Here is a 2,724-nt window from a genome sequence, read left to right as displayed (position 1 = left end):
AACAAAGAACGAAGGGTGAAAATGTCTAAACAAACGTCAACTCTTTAATTCTCAGATATCTGGAAACGGACCGACTGTTCGTGAAACGAAAAATATATTATAACAATAATAGTAATAATAATAATAATAATAATAATAACAATAATGATAATAATAATAATAATAATAATAATAATAATAATAATAATAATAATAATAATAATAATAATAACAATTAAAATCAACGTTACCTTGTTATCCTCGCTGTGCATGCCCCCTTCCCACGCTTCCGCAAATTTCTTCTTACCATCACTCACTCAAGATCTTTGCCGACGCTTTCGCTATCGCAATTTATCAACAGCAGCAGCCGTGGCAGGATCATCACTGTCGTTGACATCATCAACTTTATTGCTGTAAGCATCATCATAAATATCATCGCCAACTTCATAATCATCGTGTTTACCTTAATCAGCAGAAACCATAAACTTCCTTATATTAAAACAGAAGCCGCTGCAACAGCAGTAAAAAGGAAGAGCGAGAATAGCAACCGCAAGAACAGCAGCAGCAGCAGCAGTAGTAGTAGTAGTAGTAGTAGTAGTAGTAGTAGTAGTAGCAACAGCAGCAACAGTAGTGGCAGTCGCGTTGGCGGCATCCAGTGCTTGTCACTCTTCAATACTCATGCGTGTCTTTCGACATCGCAATTGGTTCCAAAGACCCAATGGCCAGAAAACGGAATTGGAAACCTGAAGAAAAGATAAGACATGAGAAGATAAGACTTATCAGGAGAAAGTTGCTGTAAATGACATTTGTTTTACTTTTACTTCTGTTGATTTATTTCGTACCGTTAGATTCCAATTTTTTAATGGGCAGCACCTAAGGCCTTCAGCATAGTTTCCAAGACTGTTTGGGGGAGCTGCAATTGGAAATAGCGCATAAAGTTATTGGGACATGCTTGGAATGAATTCTGCTAAAGCTACTGGTGTTAGTAGTCGTGTAGTGGCGTGGTGGAAGCAGTGTCAGCGGCGTTAGCGGCCTTAGCGGCCTTAGCGGCGTTTGCGGCGTTTGCGGCGTTAGCAGCGGCGTTAGCAGCGGCGTTAGCAGCGGCGTTAGCAGCGGCGTTAGCAGCGGCGTTAGCAGCGGCGTTAGCAGCGGCAGCGGCGTCATTAGTGTTTGACCGGGTGCAGCTTAGTATGTGAAATATCAAAAGACCTTTTTGTTCAGACAAGGCCGGTAAACTAGGGTTAGTGAACAAAAGTTGTTAACTGAAACAATGCATGCGCAAGATCGCTAATAACCAGGAAAACAAAGTAATATATTCTTTTCTACTCTAGACACGAGACCCGAAATTTGCGGGGAGGGGGTGGGGCAGTCTATTAGATTGACCCCAGTACGTAACTGGTACTTAATTTATCGATCCGAGGCAAAGTCGACCTCAGCAGAACTTCAACTCAGAACGTAAAGACAGACGAAATACCACTAAGCATTTCGCCCGGCGTGCTAACGTTTCTGCCAGCTCGCCGCCTTAACAAATGGCGTAGTTAAACTGGGTTAGTTGAATTAGTGCAAAATGAAAGGGTAAAATTAAGGCAATTGAAAAAGTGGTTTTAACTAAAAGTAGCGGTAAACAGGATCAGTTAACTTAAAGAATAGAATCAGAGCCTGTAGCAGAAGCAGTGAACAAGAGCAGCTAACAGGGAGAGTCGAAACACTGGCAGGCAGATAATAGAAACTGGTCAGAAGCAATTAAGTGAGATGGTAGCTGGCAAAATAGATGCAGCGACAGAAAACAGAAGCAGTGAGCAGGAGTATTTAACTGGAAGTGTAGAAATAGCAGCGAACAGTAGAAACAGTGAACAGGAGCAGTTCAGTGAGAAGGAAGAAGTAATGGTGAACACGAGAAGCAATGGTGAACATGAGAAGCAATGGTGAACATGAGAAGCAATGGTGAACATGAGAAGCAATGAACAAGTGTAGCTAAATAGGAAAGTAGAATCAGCGGTTGACAATAGAAGCGGTTAGCAGGAGTAATTGGATGAGGATGTAGATAAAATGGAGGAAAAAAGAAGCGATGAACAAAAACAGTTAACAGGGAGAGTAAAAGCAGCGGCGAACAATGGAAGCAATGAACGTGAGCAGCGATGAAAAATAGCAGTGAATAAGATCGGTTAGATGGGAGGATAGAAACTGGCGACTAGAAATAAAGCAACTAACGATAGCATTTAGCCAACAGACGAGAAAGAAGATCGATAAACAGAGATAGTGGAGAACATCTGCTGCCTGGGAAAGTAAAAGTATGACCGGAAGAGACAATAGTAGCAGTGAACAATTAACTGAGAGCAGAAGCAGGGCACCTAATAACGATAGTAGACAAAATCACTAAATGTATCAGTAGAGAGATAAACAAGTAGTCATGTATAACAGTAAACAGTGGTGAACGAAAAAAAATGTGAAGGAGCAACAAACTGAGGTAGGGAAATTTAGGCGAATGACAGTAAAAAAACAAACAGAAACATTAAAAGCTGAGGACTACATATGTTTCTGTGGGCCGAGGATTACACATATCCCTGTATGTGTTTGTATGTGTGTGTATATATAAATGAATACATATACATACATATGGATATATACGTCCACATATGCATACTACAAATATGTGTATATAAATGTATGTATATATTGTTTATCTTTATTTATATATATACATATATATATATATATATACATATATATATATATATGTATATG

At 39.7% G+C, this 2,724-nt stretch overlaps 1 protein-coding gene across 1 annotated transcript in view; it reads right to left on the bottom strand.

The window, feature by feature from the left end:
* Window positions 1–320: 320 nt before the first annotated feature.
* LOC106873820 (myogenesis-regulating glycosidase) overlaps window positions 321–2,724 on the bottom strand; it is a 100,304-nt gene continuing 97,900 nt past the window's right edge. The window contains exons 4-5 of the mRNA XM_014921332.2: window positions 656–722; window positions 321–442 (exon numbers count right to left, since the gene is read on the bottom strand). Of these exons, the coding sequence (XP_014776818.1) occupies window positions 321–442; window positions 656–722 (189 nt within the window). The remainder of the gene's footprint in view (window positions 443–655; window positions 723–2,724) is intronic.

The sequence above is a fragment of the Octopus bimaculoides genome, chromosome 3, assembly GCF_001194135.2.
Source record: "Octopus bimaculoides isolate UCB-OBI-ISO-001 chromosome 3, ASM119413v2, whole genome shotgun sequence".
Lineage (NCBI taxonomy): Eukaryota > Metazoa > Mollusca > Cephalopoda > Octopoda > Octopodidae > Octopus > Octopus bimaculoides.
The sequence above is the reverse complement of the archived record's forward strand: the minus strand, read 5'-3'. Positions and strand labels throughout refer to the sequence as shown.